This window comes from Sus scrofa, chromosome 1 (assembly GCF_054392235.1).
Source record: "Sus scrofa isolate SSC_HxYL_T2T_F1_AM1 chromosome 1, Sscrofa_HxYL_maternal_Yorkshire_Landrace_v2.0, whole genome shotgun sequence".
NCBI lineage: Eukaryota > Metazoa > Chordata > Mammalia > Artiodactyla > Suidae > Sus > Sus scrofa.
In genome coordinates, this window is record NC_139383.1 from 264,698,763 (window position 1) to 264,718,883 (window position 20,121).

The 20,121-nt window shown below is 40.1% G+C and overlaps 1 protein-coding gene across 3 annotated transcripts in view; it reads right to left on the reverse strand.

The window, feature by feature from the left end:
- The window catches only part of FKBP15 (FKBP prolyl isomerase family member 15), a 60,267-nt gene that overhangs the window by 24,350 nt on the left and 15,796 nt on the right, over nt 1-20,121 (reverse strand). For all 3 annotated transcript variants that reach the window (XM_021067627.2, XM_084991997.1, XM_084991989.1), the window contains exons 5-14: nt 16,264-16,338; nt 15,841-15,939; nt 13,505-13,654; nt 12,355-12,423; nt 10,844-10,990; nt 7,568-7,710; nt 7,038-7,095; nt 4,090-4,197; nt 1,069-1,171; nt 219-325 (exon numbers count right to left, since the gene is read on the reverse strand). In XM_021067627.2, the coding sequence (XP_020923286.2) occupies nt 219-325; nt 1,069-1,171; nt 4,090-4,197; nt 7,038-7,095; nt 7,568-7,710; nt 10,844-10,990; nt 12,355-12,423; nt 13,505-13,654; nt 15,841-15,939; nt 16,264-16,338 (1,059 nt within the window). The remainder of the gene's footprint in view (nt 1-218; nt 326-1,068; nt 1,172-4,089; nt 4,198-7,037; nt 7,096-7,567; nt 7,711-10,843; nt 10,991-12,354; nt 12,424-13,504; nt 13,655-15,840; nt 15,940-16,263; nt 16,339-20,121) is intronic.

A 20,121-nucleotide genomic window follows, 5' to 3' on the forward strand; every position in this document is an offset into this window, starting at 1 on the left:
CTTTGCTTGTTCTTGCATTTAATCTTTAAAACAACCTGTAAGATAGAGAACTCTTTGCCTGCTTTAGAGATGAGAAAGGGTGGTTTGGGAAGGGGAAAAACTTTTATAAACTCTGATTGTGGAGAACTGCTACTGTACGAATTGTGCAAGAAGAAGAGACTGACTAAAACTACAACAGATCATAGCCTATAATCAGTAGGGTTTAAAAATGCTGTTACCTGAAAGGACTGGGCATTTCCAGATACAGCGGAGTGGGAATCAAGTGATGCAACTTGCATTAAGGCAGCAGACGGCGTTTGAAGCCCAGAAACAGATGGCTGAGGTGCTAAGACAAAGCAAGAAGTTTTCACTGTTATCCACCCTTTGCTGCTGCTGCTTCTTTTTTTTTCTTTTAGGGCCATACCCGCAGCATATGGAGGTTCCCAGGTTAGGGGTTCAATCAGAGCTAGAGCACAGCTGCAGCAATGCCAGATCCGAGCCGCATCTGCAATCTACACCACAGCTCACAGCAACGCTGGATCCTTAACCCATTAAGCGAGGCCAAGGATCGAACCCACAACCTCATGGTTCCTAGTCGGATTCGCTTCCGCTGTGCCACAACGGGAACTCCAATCCCTTGCTTCTTGGTGCAAGTCTGGACTAGCACCTTACATACATACCATCACCCTTCGAACTTGACCACTTTTCTCACCTAGTCCCCTATAATCAGCTCTACCGAAGTCTTAGGAATGGGTTAGAGGAAAGAAACTGGGTGTTCTCGGGTGTAATGACTCAGACCTGTGATCCCATCAGACGACAGGAAGTGCAGAATTACACCCAGGGAGATGTCTCATTAGCTGAGTGCTGATTTCCAAAATTCACAACGCAACACAGCAGAAGACACAGCAAGCGGACCAAATACATCTCTAGGTCTGAAAATGCCCTTCCCAGGGACAAACTGACAGGTTTTATATTCTAGTCCGGTTCTCCATACTAAAACAATGCAGCCTACTTAACAATTTAAGGAACAGTAATGATACCTTTGGTACTGACCGACTTAAGCCACAGGGCCTCAGAGAGGTTCCTTACCTTGTGAGGTCATCTGTGGTAGCGCTGGATGGGCTGGCTGAAGAGAGGGCTGAATGGGCAGAGTCCCCAGGGGCTGCCCAGCTCCTCGAAGAGCATTCACGCCCTGCAACAGGTACAAGCATTTTGGTTATTACTACCTCTAGGGGTCCTTAATAGAAGGCTGGGGCTGAACCTGCTTACAACCAGTGTTTTTATGCAAAGGAAAGGCAAGCAGAATGGCAGAAGTTTAAGATGAGGTCTATGGGGAGAAAGCACTCTATTATGTACCAGAGCAGGATTCCTTCTCCCTATAAATTACACCAAATAATAATATAGTCAATTTCCTCAGTCAAAGTTGTTGATGTTATTTTTTTCTGAAGCAGCTAAAGTGACTGCCCTCCATAGCAAAGTCTCACTTTCTAAACCAGCAGCTACTTTAAGACTGACCTAGTCTGCTCCTACAGAATCAGGGTCTCTTACACGGAAACCCAGGGAATAACGTAGCCGTTCTCTTCTGTCAAATAATCTCCATAGATGTCAAGATCCATACAGAAAATCAGATAGTGGATGAGTCACTGTGCCTCGTTTACTGTGCTGTTTTTGACACTATAGTTTTAGAATCTTCACCCTCACCCCCTACTTTCTTCTCATAAAAGCAAAGCAATGTTGGTCCCTACTGTAATTCTTACAAACATCTTCCTGATTCATACAAGGAAAAGAAAAACTTGGGACACAATATACAGTGACTGTGATCTGCTATGCTACAGTTCAAGGGCTGAAATCTCTTTGATTTCTTTTACTTTAGAACTTTCTCATTTCCCAATAATCTCAGGAATGAATTATGCATTTCGGGAAAAGCACCCCAGTTTTATATTACTATCTAAATCAACCTAAATATCTAACAATAGAGTGAAGGGAATTATGATAAATCAATATACAGAGGACTGGTTTACCTTTAAAGGTGATAAAACTATGCTTTATTTATGTTATTTAACGTTATTGATATTAACAAAAATTTTCATGATACAACATGAAGTTAAAAAATCAGATTACAAAAAGTATATAAAGAATGCCCTTTTTGTTAAATGTTTCTTCTTTTTAATTTATTCTACAATGAATATATAGCACTTAAAAATTTTAATAAGAATATTATCTGACCCAAATTTTATTTCTAGAAACTAGATAAAAAAAAAAAAAAAATCAATGCTACAACAACAGGCCCCAGAAATCATATCTTCCTTTATTTATTTATTTATTTTTATAGCCGCACCAGTGGCATATGGAAGTTCCCCAGCAAGGGGTTGAATCAGGGCTGCAGTTGTGGTCTATACCATAGCCACAGCCAACACCAGATTTGAGCTGCATCTGCAACGTATACCACAGACTGCAGCAATGCTGGGTCCCTAACCCACTGATCAAACCTACATCCTCAGAGACACTATGTTGGGATCTTAACCCGCTGAGCAAAAGCAGGAACACCCTATCTTCCTTAAAATGTTAAATCTAGAGCTTTTCCATGAAGAAATAAAACAAAATTGTGGAGTTCCCTGGTGGCTCAGTGGGTTAAGGATCCAACATTGTCACTACTTTGGCTCTGGTTACAGCTGCAGCACAGGTTTGGTACCTGGCCTAGGAACTCTGGCATGCTGCAAATACAGCCAAAAAAAAAAAAAAAAAGTGAAAAATAAAGCCTATTTTGGAAATTTTTTTTCTTTTTTCTTTTTTTTTTTTTGTCTTTTGTCCTTCAAGGGCCACACCGAGGCATGCGGAGGGAGGTTCCTCGGCTAGGGGTCTAATGGGAGCTGTAGCCGCTCCGGCCTACTTCAGAGCCACAGCAATGCCAGATCTGAGCCAAGTCTTCGATCTACACCACAGCTCATGGCAACGCTGGATCCTTGATCCACTGAGTGAGGCCAGGGATCGAACCTGCAACCTCATGGTTCCTAGTCAGATTTGTTTCTGCTGTATCACGACAGGAACTCCGGAAAATTTTTTTCTTAAGAGCATCACCTTTGCTTTGTTTTATATCAAAGAATCCTAAAAATTAATCATTGTTAAGTATTTCTTTTTTTTTTTTTGTCTTTTTTTTTTGCTATTTCTTGGGCCGCTCCCACGGCATATGGAGGTTCCCAGGTTAGGGGTCGAATGGGAGCTGCAGCCACCAGCCTACGCCAGAGCCACAGCAACGTGGGATCCGAGCCTCGTCTGCGACCTACACCACAGCTCACGGCAACGTCAGATCCTTAACCCACTGAGCAAGGCCAGGGATCGAACCCGCAACCTCACGGTTCCTAGTCAGATTCGTTAACCACTGCTCCCAATGGGAATTAATCATTGCTAAGTATTTCAATTCAGTTGAGAAAGGATTATTTTACTCAATAAAGAGTTAAGCAATGGGAATAGAACTTAGTTGGAATTAAGTTACTTCTTATCATACACAAATTGCAGATGGATTAAATATAAAATAGATCTAAATATAATAATAAATACTTTAAAAAGGCATATGTGATGTTTACAGTGTTACATATGGGAAGGCTTTCTAAGCATAATGTCAATAGCAAAAAACAAGGGAAAAAGTGATACATCTGATTGCAGTAAAATTCTTGAACTTCAAAAAACTCACATCACATACAAAGCCAAAAGATACTACACTGTGATCTTAATATCAGGTTAATCAATGGAAAAAAACCAACAATTCCCAAGGGAATCTAAATATTCAATCAACAAATATGAATTGAGTACCCTTTTATGGGTCATGTATCATGCTGCCTAAAGAGTGACATCAGAGATTCCAGTAGTAAGCCAAATTAACTACTTAAAACTACCCAGTTCTTGTGGCAGATATACAGAATTGCTTCCATTTCTCAGGGGAAGTGCTAATTATAGTAGAAACACAGGTACCAGTACAACTTGTATCATTTTCATATAAGCTCTCTAAATAATGATTCTGGGTTAGAGGCAGAAAAAGCAATAATTTTAGTTACAAGAACAGAGGACAGCAACATCTGCACTACTCATTTTAAGACAGCCAGTGGAACATACTTCAATTTCGGAATCATTGGAATCCAGCTGTGGTGGAAGAATGGGCAGCATGGGCTGGCCCATTTTAGCCATCCGAGAGATCAACTTGGCCTTGACTGTATCAGGATTCTAAAAAAGCAGAAAGTCACAAAAATCACTGTATTCAAGGTTCATTATCTTCAGTCAACCCTGTGTCTTTGGCTCTTGTATCAAATCCTTCAATAAGTCCCCGTGTCATATCTATTTGAAAGCATTTCTTCTAGAATACGAGAATGAAAGATTTCTTGCCTACAGAAGCATACATGGGTCACAATTAATAACCCTGAAAAAAATAATTCCCTCTATGTTGGAATGGACAACACGGTTTTCAACTGTATTGCTTCATTTCAACCAAATCTCCCTACCAGGCATAAGTATTCTCATTTTACAGATAAAAACTAAACTACAGATTAAGAGAGGGAGGCATTTTAGATGAAAGTATCCTCTTAAAAGCTCAGGAGCAATTCAGTAGATAAATATTCAGGTTCATTTAACTCTGACTTGGCATTGACAACACACTAACCCCTGTGCTAGAAGCCTCTGAATCCATTAACAGGTTCACAGTGCAGCGTTTAGAGTGGAGTGTATACCAGATGATCTACTGAGTTGGAAAAGACATGAGCATAACCTCTATTTTTAAATTATTTTTAAGCTGCAGTAAACATATTAAACTTGTTTACAGGGGTGGACAGTACTTTATAATTTGTAAACAGACATACTGAGAGTGTGTGCTCACTTTCTCTCTCGCCTTTTTTTTTTTTTTTTTTGTCTTTTTGTCTTTTTTCTAGAGCCGCACCTGCAGTATATGGAGGTTCCCAGGCTAGGGGTCTAATCGGAGCTGCAGCTGCCAGCCTATGCCACAGCCACAGCAACGCTGGACCCTTAACTCACTGAACAAGGCCAGGGATCAAACCTGCAAACTCATGGTTCCTAGTCGGATTTGTTAACTACTGAGCCATGACGGGAACTCCTGTGCTCACTTTCTCTTAATGGAGATACATAGTCAAAAAAAGTTGGGTCCATCAAAAGAGGACTAGTTATATAAACCAATATGGAATATTGTGATCTAGAAATTTAAAAAAAACCACGAGAAACATTGTAAGTCAACTATGCTCCAACAAAACTTTTAAAAAGGGAAAAAAAAAGAATGAGGAAGCTTTCTATATACTAATATGGAACCCAACTAGTATCCATGAGGATTTGGGTTCGATCCCTGGCTTCTCTCAGTGGGCTAAGGGTCCAGTGAAGGTTGCAGATATGGCTCAGATTTGATTCCTAGCCCAGAAACTTCTATATGCCATAGGTGCAGCCATAAAAAGAAAAATAAGAAAAAAAAGCAAGATAGATAATACGTATGCTTTTGGGGGGGGGGGCACGCCCGCGGCATATTGAAGTTCCCAGGCTAGGGGTTGAATTAGAGCTGCAGCTGCTGACCTACGCCACAGCCACAGCAACCCAGATCGGAGGTGCATCTGTGCAGCTTGCACAGATCCTTAACCCACTGAACAGGTCAGGGATCAAACCCGAATCCTCATCGATACTAGTTGAGTTCTTAACCTGCTGAGCTACGACAGGAACTCCTATGCATGCTTTTTTTGGTGAAAGGGAAGAGAATACAATTTACATTCCTATTTGCTTGTCTACATAAAGAAACATTGACATAGTATATAAGAAACTAATAAAAGCAGTTATCCAAGGTGAGGGGTGAGATAAAATAGGGTACATGGGGGCAGGGGTAGGAATGAGTCTTCTCAATGTATGTCGTTATACTGTTTTGTTAACTGTGCCATTTGAATATAATTACCTATTCAAAACAAACCTTAAATGTAAAAAGAACAAAGAGATTTTTCCCCCCTTTTTTCGGCCGCACCTGAAGCATATGGAAGTTCCTGGGGCCAGGGATCAAATCCAAACCTCATCTGTGACCTTCACCAGATACTTAACCCACTGCGCTACATACAGCAGGAAAACCAAAGATGGCTAATTTTGTTGTGTGCCTCAATTAAAGAAACAAAACTGTTAAAAAAGAAGGAAACATTTGGAGACCACTAGTCTACCAAAAGCTACTGAAGCACAGAAACAGGTGACAAAAGTAGCTGTGTTTAAAGAGTACAACAGAACCAATAGTGGACAATTTCTGTGGCCATTCAAAGATCTGATTTTAATTATTTTTCAATTTTCTTGAATCTTTGGCTTAACCTTCTGGGTCTAGATCACTTTTTTTTTAACATGTATCAGATACATTATTTGCTTAATTAATTTCGACTTAGGGCTCAATATAACAAGTAAACCAGGGTTGGAGAGAAATTACTCATCGATTTCATGTAGCACAACTATCTTGTTGCCCAGTGCGGCCGGTGAAAGCCAAAGGGCTTTAGAACTTGAAGCACTTCGGCTATCCTCTCACCCACATGTGGCAAACTCAGATGCCACATGTGGCAAACTCAGATACCGCGGCAGGGCCGCGGTAAACACAGTGTACATCCTCCCAAAGGTCTTCAAGTCCACAGTTTACTACAATAGTGGCATTTTTTCATTTAAACCTCATAAAAATCTCAAGAGATTACTGAGGATACACTTTTCGTAGGCGCTGAGCTTAGTGCATTACAAACATATCACACGGACCCTACAGAGGGGCTGTGAGAATTCCATTTTAATAATGAAGAGGCTGAGGATCAGGGAAGTTATGAAATCATGATTTTCTCAAGACCACGTGCTTATAAGAATAAATATTTGAATCTAGGTCTTCTACTCAGAGGTCCAGGCTAAATAGTTCTGACTCAAACGTAAGGGAAAGTGAATCAAGTTACCACTGATTTCTGGCCTAAATCAACAGCACTCAACGTTTTTTTCCTTCTAACCAACCCTATCCTAGGCTCATGAAACCTTCCCAGCAAACTGGGGATGAGGAGACAGATGTGTATACTCACTGTATTCATTGTAAGCTGTTCACTGAGGGAGTTAGATTTGGAACGAAGAGCTGACTCCCTGAAAGCAAACAAGATACATCCTGAGCTAAAGACAAAATCCAGAATCACGAGCCTAGACTCTACTGGACAAAGAAATTGTTTTTTAAAATGTTTGTCAATTTAATGACTGTAAAACAGAATTTTAACGCTTCTATAGTCTGCATAATCCTGAAAGCTAGTGAAGATGAACAACTGCCCAGTGAAATGCTTATTATTTACATTTTTTCCTTGGGTGTAAATTTTGTGTTTATGCCTTTTGCCCAATTTTTTTCCAGAGTGGGCAAGTATTCTTTTATATCTGGGATAGTGCTTTTATAGACTATGAATATTACTCCTTTGTCAGAAAAATGTGATGCAATTAATTTCCCTATCTCATCCCCCCCCAATTATTTAAAATTATTTTAGTTTTCAACTATATCCCTATTTCTGAACCCCTCTAAGAATCATTTGTATGGATAATTCTAGAGCTTGATACAACTCCAGTATCTCACCCTGATTTGAAAGGCACCGAAGTGGACGGTGACACAACAGGATCAGCAGAGATGTTGTCAACACCAGGTACGGGAGAAGGGGCTGCAGAATCCCGGGAACTAACACTGTGCCCATCAGAGCCGGCATCTCTAGCAAATTTGACCTAGGAAAAGATCAACCACAGGTAGAGCAGGCTAACAGACCATAAAAAAGATACCCTTCCCCCTCCATTCTCCTTTTATTTTACTGAATCTTCATCATACAAGTCACTAGCTGTTCACTGTAGGCAAATCAGAAAATGCAGATAAGCCAGAAAAAGAAAAAAAAAAGATAACAACCAATGGCAATTCAACTACTAAGTAATAACATTGTTAGAATTTTGGATGTAGTATTTCACATTGATATTATCAACATGTGTGTATTTTTTACAAAAATGGGGCCATACTGTTTTGTATCCAGCTTTGCTCATTTACTGATACATTAACATATTTCCATGTTACTAAATTATTAATTGACAACATCCTTTTTAACTACTGAAGAATATATCTACCTTCAAAGGTCATGCCCTTACTTGCTATCATCTATAGGAAGAAGTCTCCAAAAGATTTTGGAAACAAAAGTCATAAATATGAATGCTATCACAAAATGTTTATCATCAATTCCTAGTTGTTGGTCATTCCCTTGACATATAAATTTTCCCACACACACAATGCTTCTATGAATAGCTTTATCTCTGTATCTTTGCACATAACCATTTCCAAAATATAAATTCCCAGAAGTTAAATTGTTTGATAAAAGGTATGTTTTTTTTGTTTTATTTTTTTGTTTTTTAGGGCCACACCGGCAGCATATGGAGGTTCCCAGGCTAGGGGTCTGACCGGAGCTACAGCTGCTGGCCTGCACCACAACCACAGCAACTCCAGATCCGAGCTGCTTCTTCGACCTACACCATAGCTCACAGCAATGCCAGATCCTTAACCCACTAAGCAAGGGCAGGGATCGAACCCATGTCCTCATGGATGCCAGACGTGTTCGTTAACCGGTGAGCCACGACTGCAACTCCCTGCTTATTTTTAACTTTAGATATATACCAATAAATTTCACACCACACAGGATGAACTCTTTTATATTCTGTGAGAAGTATGTAAATCTTTCTCAACACTTCTGTCACACTGGGTATTACTATTCTATGTCACTTTAATTAAACATGTCAATTTGTAATTTTCTGATTAATAATAGAGTATTTTCTCTTGTGTTTACAAAATGCTAGTCTAGATGGATTCAAATTCATTTGTTATCTATCACTGGTCATGATTTCTCCAACTCAGAGGAAAATGAGAAAGAATGTATAAGCTGTGAAAAGGCAGCTGGACTCACGTCAGTGAAAGAGGACGGGAATATCCAGCTGAGACAAAGGTGTCCAATTAGCAAAGAGTCACTGAGAAAAAACTGCATATCCCGTGTTGCAGCAGGAATAACAGCCACAACAAAGATGACCATGATATTTATTTGTACTGTATTTGATAGTTCATAGTCACAAATACCACAGCACATTTGGACCTCACAATCACAGTATAAAAAAGCAAAGAGGGTCTTTTGGGGGTTTTTTTGGGGGGTTGGGAGATGAGAAGGGGAGCATTAATTAACTACAATTTGTAAGAAATTTTATTATAGAAATTATTCATGATAAAAAATTTTTAAATGGTACAAAAGGGTAGAATGTAAAAAAGAAAAATTTTTAGAACTCCATTTGCTTTCTCCAGAGAAAAATCACTTCTAGTCATTTCTTTTACTGCCTCCAGAAATTTTATATCAAACATGGGCATACATGTATTTGTATGTACATACACATACATACATACACAATATATGACGACAAATATATATATCTGTATATGTGTGTGTGTGTGTGTGTGTGTGTACATGTTTGTAGACACACACACAAGATCATATTACCCATACTGTTTTGTAATTTGCCTCTTTCACTTGAAAGTAATTTTGGGAATTGGGGGTATTCCCTATGAACTACACAGAAGTCTACTGTATGAAAAACCATAATTTAACCAGTTATTATAATAACAGACACTTAAGCTCTTTCCAGTTTCTTACTACTACAAACAACGTGGCAGAGGGAAGAAACTATCTCTACCTCATCTACCTATCGATCTATCTACAGGTCTTTGCATTCTTTTTTTGTGTGTCTTTTTAGGGCCGCACCTGCAGCACATGGAGGTTTCCAGGCCAGGGGTCTAATTGGAGCTGTTGCTGCCGGTCTACACCAGAGCTCACGGCAATGCCAGATCCTTAACCCACTGAACAAGGCCAGGGATCGAACCTGAAACCTCATGGTTCCTAGTCGGATTCATTTCTGCTGTGAACTCTGGCCTTTGCATTCTTTTCTTTTTTTTCCTTCTCAGGGCCATACCTGAGGCATATGGAAGTTCCTAGGCTAGGGATTGGAGCTGCAGCTGCCAGCCTACATCATAGACCCACTAGTTCCAAAACTTTATCTGAGACTTTATCTGCAGCTTGTGGCAACACTGGATCCTTATCCCACTGAGCAAGGCCAAGGATCAAACCTGTATCCTCAGGTAACCTGCAGGGCCACAGTGGGAACTCTCACATCTTTACATTCTTATGTAAACATACTGATAGGATGTATTCATAGCTTTGGAATTCCTAATTCAAAAGGTATTTACACTGCATAGGAATCATTATTTTATAAATAAAATTAAAAGGTCAGTATAGAGAAGTGATTTATTTAGTCACAACCTCTTCTAGACTCTGAATACACACCCAGGAAGGACATCAGCCTGGGCCATTAAATTACAAAGCTATTGTTCTTTCCAACTATACCATTTCTACTTTACTTATTTTATTTTATTTTTTATTTTTATTTTTATTTTTTTTGTCTTTTTGCCGTTTCTTGGGCCGCTCCCGCGGCATGTGGAGGTTCCCAGGTCAGGGGTCTAATTGGAGCCGTAGCCGCCAGCCTACACCAGAGCCACAGCAACGCGGGATCCGAGCCGCGTCTACAACCTACACCACAGCTCACGGCAACGCCAGATCCTGAACCCACTGAGCAAGGCCAGGGATCGAACCCGCAACCTCATGGTTCCTAGTCAGATTCATTAATCACTGAGCCACGACGGGAACTCCCACCATTTCTACTTAAAAAAAAAAAAAAAAAAAAGGATATCTTCAGAACCTGTTTTTCAAATGTACTTATTTATTCATTTTACTTAACTAGTTAACTGGCAATGAGAACTCATCAAACACAACACAATCTCACTTACCCGCCTAATCTCCACCTCGAACACCAGGATGGAGTCTGTTGAGTGAGACCATCCTATTACTCCTTCAGACCCAGCAGCACAGGCTGGAGGGATGAAAAGCAACCGCTTCGCTCCTTTTTTCATGCCTACCATTCCATCCTCCCAGCCCTTTAAGAATCAAAGAGGAAAAAGCTCATCAGATACAAACCTTCTCATAAGGTTAAAATAAATCAGGATCATCAAGTTTATATCCCCTTCCCTCCCAACCCCATTGGTTATAAGAGTATCTAGAATACTGTTTCTCAACTCACTTTTCAAAGCCAGTATATTCGGGGCTGTATGAAATATACTTATCTTAGATGATGAGAGGAATTGGTAGGAACAGAAGAATGGTATTAAAAGAGAAATAAAAGCTATCATTTATCAAACACATTTTTTTCAAGTACTGTGCATAAATGCTTTATTTTCATTATGTTGTTTAATCCCTGAAATAACTGTAAGATTCGTAGCTATATCCCCATTTAATTAAATTAATTAATTTATTGTTTCGTTGTGTTTTGTTTTTTTTAGGGCCACACTGTGGCATATGAAGGTTCCCAGGCTAGGGGTCTAATTGGAGCTAGAGCTGTCGGCCTATGCCACAGCCACAGCCACGCCAGATCCAAGCTGCATCTGCAACCCACACCACAGCTCCCGGCAATGCTGGATCCTTAACCCACTGAGCGAGGCCAAGGATCAAACCAGCAAGCTCATGGTTCCTAGTCAGATTCGTTTCCACTGCACCATGCCGGGAACTCCTATATCCCCATTTTACAGAAGAGAAAGCCAAGGCTCAGGGAGGTTAAGTAACTAACCCAAGATCAGACAGTTAGTAAATTATTAAACCAAGATGCAACACTAGGTCTATCTAGCTTTAAAGGTCATGTCCTAACTGCTCTGATCTACAGAAAAAAGTCTCCAAAGGATTCTGGAAAAAGGAATCAGAAAGCTAAGGAGAAAATCATTCTGGCATATGGATGAATGAATATTTCACAATGTATCAATATATCATAACACAAGGATACCCCACATGTGTAAAATACTCTTTATTTTATAAAATCCTTCCATGGTTAGTAAAGAAGAAATGTCCATGAACCCAGATCCTCAGACTCTAACCCCAGTGTTCCTCCTGCTTTGTTAGAGTTGCTTCCCATACATGATTCAAAGCATCTTAGATTAGAATCACTCATTAGGATACACCTCTAGAAGAAACAGTTTCCCTATTAGGCAAAAGGAAGGATTTAATAGTTTTCTCAGAATCACCAAGTAAAAAAGAAAAGGGACGTACGAGAGAAAAGAACCCTTCTTCAACATACTGCCTCATAGGTAAAAATCTATGAGATAATGTAACACATTTTTCTCTTCCCGTCTTGTAAGTAAGCCTTTTCAGATTCTCAGAAAACATGCTGAGATTAGAAATTTCACAAAATGCAGTTTAAATTAAGCCTGCTGTGACCGGATCAACCCACCTACAAACACAGCTAAGCCTTTACCTTGATGACTTTTCCTGATCCTAACTTCAGGCGGAGCAGCTTATCTTTGTTAGCAGTGGAGTCAAGAACCTGAAAGTTGATCAAAATAAACAATGTCAGCCCATTCCAAAAATACCAGTCATCATTATGATATTCAACTCAACATATACCAGCACAGTACTTCTAAAATAGGTACTGTCAAATATACTGGAAAACTATGTCCTAAAAAACCTGATAAGAAGGGACCACATCATAGCTAAAAGGTGTTATCACACTGAATATCTCTGAGACAAGGATTTCTAGGTTTAGAAAAAACTAAATTTCTATCACCAAGTATTTAAAAGTATTTTCACCTATAAAGAACTTTCAAGTAAACTATCTCATTTGTTGCTGACAGCAATCAGGGTAAGCACCACTAAACTCCACAGTGGGGGGAAATAAATTAAGAGCTCAAATGACTCGACCAAAGGTCAAGTTAGGGTAAAGTTGGCACTTGAATCCACATTTTTCTAACTCACAGTCTAAAGCTCTTTCTATCATACCATACTACTTTTGAGGGCTTAATAATATAAAAGACAACAAACCCAATCTATTACAGTACCTAGTATAAGAAGAACAGAGAAACAACTGTGAGGCAAGTCTAAAAAAGTTTAATCCCATAAGAATATATTCAAGTTTAAACTGGTATAGGAGGACAAGACATACTTGTGAACAACTACCAAAAATGACATTTGTGAAAATGGTTTCCACTTTCTCTGAGTAGGAGAGACATAGTGGCACTGAGCAGAACCCCACCCCCCGCATTCTCAGCACATGGAACTTCCTGGGCCAGGAATCAAATCTGAGTTGCAGGTGCAACCTATACCACGCAATGCCAGATCCTTAACCCACTGCGCCAGGCTGGGGATAGAAACCGTGCCTCAGCAGCAACCCGAGCCACTACAAATATGTAAGATCCTTAACCTGCTGAGCCACAGCAAGAACTCCCAGACCTGGTTTTATACATTAGCATTTCATGGCTACACCCCCAAAACAGTTGTAGAAACTCACGCAGGGCTCCTATAAGATTTCTATTTGCCAACAGCAGCAATCCACAGAAATAATATCTTACATCTGAATAGCTCTCAAGCTATTTAAATTACAAAATAACTCGCAGGGTACATTTTCTTACCTGGCCCAGCGTGTGATTCTGAAAGACCCAGCTGGTATAGGCTACTTCCAAAGAATCTCCAACTTCTACTGCAGGGCCCTCTGTTACGACAAGGTCCTGTGACAGCACTGAATCCAGGGAAGAGGTGCTGTTGCACTTGGCAATGCATACCTGCAAGATAAAATCAAAGCAGCAAAAACTCAGTTTAAGCTCAGTATGTACTCACTCCATTATTGCTAATGCTCTTATCCAAACAATGGCATTCACTAGCAAAATAGATTACATCTTTAGAAGTAAACCATTCCAAAGTTACTAATCTTGCAGGAATCCAAGTGCCTAAGAGTATGGCTTTGGAGTCAGACTGTCTGGGTAGAGTTCTGGGCACTACCATTTATTAATTTGTGACTTCAGCCAAATAACTCCTGTGTGCTTTATTTCATAGAGGTTTGCAAAATGGAGATAAAAGCTTTGCATAGTTCCTAGGGTAGTTATGACGACTGAGCTAGTACCAGTAGAGTACTTGGCTCAGTGCCTGGCAAATAATACTAAGTACACAATAAACATGAGCTATCATTACTATACTGAAAAACTGCTTCAGGGTTTGGGAACCTATGAAAGATAGGGGAGCATCTAAAAAAATTTCAAAGGACATTTCTAAAGACAACAAAACAAAGGCAAGGGCATATATAAAACCATATTGTATTCCCAGATTTCATTTCTCTACCACCTCAGATTTATCCATATCTTCTTAGCATGGATCGTAGACAAAGAAACCAGATAGATTTTCTTTAAAAACAGTTTCATTATTGGAGTTCCTGATGTGGCACAGCTGGTTAAGGATAGACTGCAGCAGCTTGGGTCACTGTCAAGGTGTGGGTTTGATTCGATCCCTGATCAAGCACAGTGGGTTGAGGATTCAGCATTGCAGCAGCTACAGCTTGGATTCAATCCCTGGCCCGTTAACTTCCATATGCCAAGGGTGTGGCCATAAAAAGAAAAAAAAAAATAGTTTCATTATTGCAATCAAATAAATGCTACCAATGAGAAGTTTGTTTTTTGTTTTTGTTTTTGTTTTGTCTTTTTATCTTTTTAGGGCTGCACCCGAGGCATATGGAGGTTCCCAGGCTAGGGGTCTAATCAGAGCCACAGCTGCCAGCCTATGCCACAGCCACAGCAATGCCAGATCCAGGCCTTGTCGGTGACCTACACCACAGCTCATGGCAACACCGGATTCTTAATCCACTAAGTGAGGCCAGGGATCGAACCCACAACCTCATGGTTCCTAGTCAGATTCGTTTCTGCCGCACCATGACAGGAACTCCTATTTATTTATGTTTTTTATCAAGCAAATAAGACTAAAAAGAAAAAAAAAAAGATAATTCTAAATGTTGGGAAAGGTAAAGTGAGAGAACTGATAAGGATGTGAAATAGGACAATCTCTCTGAAAAGCAGTGTGCCAAAGTGTATACAGAACCTAAAAACAGATGAACCCTTTGATTCAATCTTTCTAGAACTCTAGCCTGAAGAAATAATGGGGGGCAGGGGGAACGCAAAGACTTGTATACAAAAATGCTCATTATAATACCAACAATATCACTTATTTTAGAAACTGAAAATAATCTAACTGCTTAAAAATAAGGAGATGGTTAAATAAATTAAGGAACATTCATGTTATGCAGCTTTCAAAAATGTTTCCAAATAATTTTTCATGAGGTGTGGGAAAGATGCATTTTACAACACTAAATAAAAAAGCAAAAAGTCTTTAAAGAACTACAACTACTTATGTACATTATGCATAGAAAAAAAAGAAATGTAACACGTTAATAGTGAGTAGTAAGAGTGTTACTTTGAGTAGTAAGACTATGAGTGATTTTTTTTAAAAAATTCTTTTCAGAGTTCCCGTCGTGGCTCAGTGGTTCACGAATCCGACTAGGAACCATGAGGTTGCGGGGTTGATCCCTGGCCTTGCTCAGTGGGTTAAGGATCCGGTGTTGCCGTGAGCTGTGGTGTAGGTTGCAGACGTGGCTCGGATCCTGCGTTGCTGTGATTCTGGCGTAGACCGGAGGCTACAGCTCCGATTAGACCCCTACCCTGGGAACCTCCATATGCCGTAGGAGCAGCCCTAGGCAAAAAGACAAAATAAAATTAAAAATTAAAAAAATGAAAAAAATTATTTTCTAAATTTTCCATAATGACAATGTAATGACTTTAAAAGCTTACATGACTAATGGATTTTTTTTTAATGCTCGTCACTAACAAAATATAGCCAAGTTATGGGTTTTCCATATCTTTTCTTAAAATCAAGGGAAATCCAGTGTAGTGTTTGGCTTTCCACAGGAAGAATAAGATCATATTACCTGTTTATTGAACTCCACGGCAGCCTTTTCTGACTCAAACATGATGGACCAGTTTTGCCTCTGGTCATCATAAAAGGTGCTATAGTTATTGGGCCGAACCTGGGGAAAGGAGAAATGTTGGGATAACTTGACTGCAAGCAGCACGGCGATAAATCTAATGCCTAAGCTCACACTGAACAGCCCTGACTCAGGTGGTCCCAAAGAGAGCTATCAGGGAACTTTCTTCTTCCCTCCCACCCTCTGCCAACCACTCCCCAGACCACATTCCCAGATGGCAGCCAAAAGACCTTTCTGAGAGGCTCCGTTAAGATATCCACTCTGGCGTCCAGAGCAGAAGCAGTGAATCTAATTCCTGCCAGGTATGCACAGACCAATCTCTCCAAATCCCAAAGCAGCTAATAATTCCAATGTAGGAAGTCTTACCATTAGCTCAAAGTTCAGATGAATTCTGGCAACAGTAACTGGCTGTTGTTGACTGATATACAGAAGGATCCTATACTATACTCAAGCAAATGGGGCAGAAAAAAAAAGAACAGAAGTTAAAAGGCCATAGTACAAAATCAGCACTAAGATGTCAGAGGTCGGGCTTCATACAAGCATAAAACTCTAAACTCAGTTCATCCTTTAAAGCTTACAAGTTTAAATTACATCTTCTCAGCATCCATTTTAATCTCTTCTCATTTTGACCTTACTCTTTAACTGCAATTAGCAATAACTTTATTTTGTCAGTGTTTTTATTTGCATGAGAAGTGACTAAGAGATACACGAATGGCCAACAGGTACATGAAAAAATGTTCAACATCACCGGGCATTAGAAAAATGCCAATGAAAACACAATAAGGCATCAACTCACACCTATTAGAATGGTTATTAACAAAAAAAGGTCAGATAGTGACGCATGGTAGTTTTACATTCCTTGCTTATAGGAATGTAAAACAGTACAGACAGTGGAGAAACCCTTTGGCAGTTCCTCAAAGAGCTAAACAAATAGTTACCACATGACACAGCAATTTCATTCCTAGTATATACACAAAAGAACAGACAACAGGGACTCAAACATATACATCAATGTTCACTGCACTGTTCTTCACAAAAAAAGGTGAAACCAACCAAGTGTCCATCAGATAATAAATGGATAAATAAAATGTGTTATACACATACGACAGAATATTATTCAGCCACAAAAAAATGAAGTATTGATGCATGCTGCAACATAGATGAATTGTGAAAACATTTTGCTAAGTGAAGTAAGTCAGACACGATAGGAAAAATCTTGTATGATTCTACTTACACAAAATATCTAGAATAGGTGAATTCATAAGAGATGGAAAACAGATTAGAGGTTACCAGGGAACAAGGGAAAGGCAATGGGGAGTTATTGCTTAATGGTTAGATTTTCTGTTTGGGGTGATGAAAAAGTGGAAATTTATAGCGGTAATGATTGCTCAATACTGTAAATGTAATGAACACAACTGAATTATACACTTAACAACGGTTAAAATGAGAGTTCCTATTATGGCACAGGGGAAACCAATCCGACTAGGAACCATGAGGTTGCAGGTTCAATCCCTGGCCTCGCTCAGTGGGTTAAGGATCCAGCACTGCCGTGAACTGTGGTGTAGGTTGTAGACTCGGGTTGGATCACACGTTGCTGTGGCTGTGGCGTAGGCCCACAGCTGTAGCTCCAATGTAGCCCCTAACCTGGGATCCTCCACATGCCACGGGTGCAGCCCTAAAAAGCAAGAAAAAAAAAAGGCTAAAATGGCACATTTTATGTCTCGTATATATTGTGTATATACATAATATATGCACACACAAAAACCAGAGTTAAATGATTAAAATTCTACCCTGGAGGAGTTCCCTCTGTGGTGCAATGGGATCAGGAGCATCTTGGGAGCACTGGGTCACAGGTTTGATCCTCAGCCTGGCACAGTTGGTTAAGGATCTGGTATTGGGGCAGCTGTGGCTTAGGTAGCAACTGTGGCTCCGATCTGATCCCTGGCTTGGGAACTCCATGTTCCACAGGGCGACCAAAAAAGAAAAAAAGGAAAAAATTCAACCCCACCGGGGAGGGAGGGACTATGGGGGCTCATGGACAATCTTGCACCAGGAAGGACTTTGTTCTATGTGAGGCAGGCTCAGACGGAGGGGCTCATCACCTCAACCCGATCCAACTATAGATTGAGCTGGTCAGGGAAGGATCATAGACTTATTAAGAGTTGATCCTCCTCTGGGTTGTCACTATTCTCAAACATTATCTTCGGAGGCTTCTGACTGAGAGCCTGGAAGGTCTCTGACTCTTCAGTCCTGACATTTCTGCCCATCAGAGATTCTGGGCTGAGAATCTCCTCCCAGGAAACTCAAAATCTAACAAATGTATTGAGAGAAGGTTGCTGCTTATTGCTTCCCCATCCTACAGTAGGATTTTATTTCCTATGCAGCATAAAACTACAGAGGTTTCTCTCTGCCTTTCTGGCACAGCCCCTAGATTTCCACACCACCCCAAAACCCAGCAACTGTCCCATGGAGAAAAACCATGGGTTTTGGAGCTCCTCGAGTTTTTGTCAATGTCCTCTTCCCCAAGCAGTCTCTCTGTTTGGGACAAACCACATACTTGATGTTTAGTTTACTCCTAAGCATCGGCAAAGGTCTCAGGGGATGGAAACACTCAGCTCATTGGCTCCCTCCTCTCAAAATTTTATCTTTATTTATTTATTTTTTTTTGTCTTTTTGCCTTTTCTAGGGCCACTCCTGCAGCGTATGGAGGTTTCCAGGCTAGGGGTCCAATCGGAGCTGTAGCTGCCCGCCCACGCCAGAGTCTCTCAAAATTTTAGTTCATCTAGCGCTCGTTGTTCCATAGCTCTCCAGTGAATTTTAAAATACAAATTTTGTAATTTATATATTTTAAAGTATTTTTTATAATTGTTACATTGGGAACGTTGCCTATCTGGCAGAGGGGTGGTGATTTTAAAAATCCAAATGGCAACCCCTAGTGAATTCATAGGTTTAGATAATAATCAACAGTGGCTGCTAACATAACAAAATGAGAGACAATCATACATTATTTACCTCCCAATGGCAGAATGAAAGAACACAGTAACCAACTGCAATGCATGGACCTTATTTTTTTTAAGGTTACTTTTTATTTTATTTTCATTTTTTGCTTTTTAGGGCCATATCTGCAGCATATGGAAGTTCCTGGGCTAGGGGTTGAATCAGAGTTGCAACTGCCCGTACGCCACAGCTACAGCAACACAGGATCCAAGCTGCAACTGTGACCTATGCCACAGCTTGTGGCAATGCTGGATCCTTAACCCACTGAGTGAACCTAGGAATCAAACCCGCATCCTAGTGGACACTATGTCGGGCTCTGAACCTGCTAAGCCACAATGAGAACTCCTTCACAAACCTTATTAAATTAAAACAAACTGTTAGAGAGAGCAGAGAGTGAGAGAGGGGTGGGGGGAGAGGAAGGGAGAGAGGGATAGAAGGAGAAAGAATCAGTGAAATCTGATTACTAACTGGTAGTAAATGAGATGGAAGAATTATTGTGTTATTTTGTTTAGGTGTCATAATGGCATAATGGTTTTTTTTTTTTTTTTAATTTAAGGGGTTTTTTTTGTTCTGAATGCAAATGAGTGTTTTCCATTATATTAGTTGCCCTGAACAGGTCATTTTCTCTGTCTCAGAGTCTGAGGTACATGGATTCCATATTCCCTAGACCTCTCAAATTCTATTATTTCATATGCATAATTCAACAATATTCTGGAGCAGAATTTGAAGTTAGATACAACCTACACAAGGAAATCAGTCTCTGGGCTTTTAACCACATCTTTTAAACTCAAACCAATATTCTTTTTCTTTTTCTTTTTTTTTTTTGCTCTTTAGGGTCGCACCTGTGGCATATGGAGGTTCCCAGGCTAGGGTCTAATTGGAGCTACAGCTTCCGGCCTACACCACAGCTCACAGCAATGCCAGATCCAAGCCACATCTTCCACCTACACCACAGCTCACAGCAACGCCGGATCCTTAACCCATTGAGGAAGTCAGGGATTGAACCTGCAACTTCATGGTTCCTAGTTCCACTGTGCCACGACGGGAACTCCCCTCAAACCAATACTCTGGTGTGTAATCAACTGCCCAAATCACCAAACTTTCAAAGGATAAACACTGGTCATGCTCTAAGTGGTACACTAGGTGTTGTTCATTACCTAATAATGTCCTCAGTAAACAGCTTACTCTCAGACTCTCCAAATTCTTAAGCTTGATCCACATCACAAA